This window comes from Trypanosoma rangeli (assembly GCF_003719475.1).
Source record: "Trypanosoma rangeli strain AM80 chromosome Unknown Tra_15.4_contig_00745, whole genome shotgun sequence".
NCBI classification, from domain to species: domain Eukaryota; phylum Euglenozoa; class Kinetoplastea; order Trypanosomatida; family Trypanosomatidae; genus Trypanosoma; species Trypanosoma rangeli.
The window spans coordinates 1,198-3,428 of record NW_021706456.1 but is presented as its reverse complement, the minus strand read 5'-3'; the positions used below and the strand labels follow the sequence as shown (position 1 = coordinate 3,428).

The 2,231-nt window shown below is 55.5% G+C and overlaps 1 protein-coding gene across 1 annotated transcript; it reads right to left on the bottom strand.

Moving 5' to 3' along the window:
* Positions 1–774: 774 nt before the first annotated feature.
* TraAM80_09979 (uncharacterized protein) lies at positions 775–1,080 on the bottom strand (the record flags this gene model as incomplete). Its single annotated transcript, XM_029386632.1, has 1 exon — positions 775–1,080. One exon carries the CDS (start codon positions 1,078–1,080, stop codon positions 775–777), a length of 306 nt encoding a protein of 101 aa, XP_029233616.1.
* Between the last annotated feature and the right edge of the window lie 1,151 nt (positions 1,081–2,231).

The window sequence follows — 2,231 nt, the reverse complement described above, 5'->3', positions numbered from 1 at the left end:
GCGAGCAAAACAATAATAATAATAAGGGAATGATGTCCGTAAACAGGTGGGTGAGGCTTTTTAGGGGTGCAAGATCTTCCCTACCTTCTCTATTACAAGAGCGGCTTTTGTCGGGGTCAGGCTGCCTGGCGGCTCGTATGAGCCCCCCACAGAGCGCCGAAGGGTGAAGGGAGCGCTGCAGCGGCCAAGGAGGACGCTTGCAGGCTCTATTGGGGATGTCCGTAATGTACGGGTTGGCCAAATCATTATAATTTTGCTGAACGACTTCCTTCAGCGGACAGCCCCGATCCGGGCACGACGTCCCCCTCCCTGCGGCACATTAGTTGCAGGGGGCTCCTCGGCGGCGTGAGATTCTCCCTCGCGTCTATCAGACATGTTTTCCTTCGTGGTGGTTAACTTGAGTTGAACTGCAGCACAATACTCAACCAGCAGTCAAAAGGGAGAATGAAATTATTTAAAAAAAACAGGCAGAGACACGACCCCACGCAGCCGCAACAAGAAAGAGAGAGGGCCACCCACACACAAGGCGCGCGGCGCACACCTCACACACAAACACGCACAGGCACCCCCCAATCCCGCACACAACGCAAGCGTGATGCATCACGGCACCCTCCCACACAAACGAGGGCAAATTAGATCTCCCCAGGTAAACCATGCAAACTGCACGGCACACACGGCAACTGCGACGAGGCTTCTATCTTCTTCTCGTATTGCACTCGCCACTCGGATCCCCACAACTCCGTGTGTGCGTAGCCACACGTAGATATCACCCACTCACAGTGAAATTGACTGCCTCGTCGCGGTGGCATTTTGCGCTGCAATTCGCTGAGGTGCGAAGGAGCAGAACACCCGCCGCCTGTTCCCCGTGAAAAGGAGAATGGACACCACCGCATTGTCCCCCGCGACGCAAATACACGCTGCGCCCAGCACGTGGTGCGGTGCACGTGAATTCCGCGAGGGAACTGTTTGCCACGCGACTGGGCCGCACGGGGTGCAGCCTGCGAAGGCAGCCGCAGACGTCTCCGCTTCCTTCAGTCGCCGTGGCGGCGGAACCCGCAGTTTCTCAGGATGCCGGCACATTTGCCCCCGACGCAACCAACAAAAAGAGTGCGGCAGCATATTCCCCGCTGCAAGAGCAGAAACGGCAGCCCCACTCTGCGGCCACCGCACTACCCGGTAAGCCCCACACAATCTTCTGCATTTCTTTCTTAGGCCACACGCCCCCGCAAGGCTCCGCCACGGCAACGCATGAAAATGGAGGCAAAAAACACCCCGCCACTGTCGCCACCAGGCCACACAGCCCAAAAGAAAGGCCCAAAGACGGGGCACGACAAAGCCCCCGCGCGGACACACCCACAGCTGCAGCAAACTCAGACAAAAGAAGTCGCCCACCCCGTGCCGCACTGTTGCAGTTGGCGGCGCCGCGCTTCAAGACAACACTCCCACACGCAGCGCCCCGCGCTCGCAAGTAAAAAAAGAGTGGAGGAATCACAACGCACCCCCGCCCTTTGCCCCTCTATTCTCTTCATCGCCACCAAAGGGGGAAGCACCGACTACAAACAGGGGCTGTCGACTCGCACTGAAACATACCGATTAGTTCTGTTTTTGTCTGCCTGCAGGCGGTGCGCAACGAAAATAGAAAAAAGACAGAAAGGATACGAGCGTGCCCAGGCGCACGGCAAACCAGCAGAGCAGCAAGAATAAAACTAGCAAAACTCGTGATGGCGCCGCCGCCCAAGCAGCAGCACGCCACGAAAAAAAACAATATTTAGTTAAATAATAATAACGTCCTCCATTATGCACAAATGCCCCCGCAAATCTCCCAAGAAGAAAAAAGCAAAACACATTACGTCCCCCGCTTACTTTTTTTTCTCTCAAACAAAAAAAATTAAAGAAGCCGCTGCGTGTCGTGTGGCGGTGCGTGGCTTCCCAAAGTTGACTTCATATTTCACCCGAAAAAAAAAGATATGATCGTTTCGTCTCAATTGGGCCCTCCTCTCGCCCACGCCCCGTTTATATCCCACTCGGTACGGCTGCGTGCTGCTCGGCTTCGCTGTCCCTTTCCATGTGCCTAACCAGTGGGCACGCAGAGCCACACGGCTGAGGGTGGGAGCGGCATAGAGGCGTGAGAGGAGGTCCATTTCTCCGTGCGGAGACTGAGAGCAGCAAGAGAACCACCAGCAGAAGGAAAAAAAAAGATAGAAAAACAACAAACAAAAGGTGACGGACCC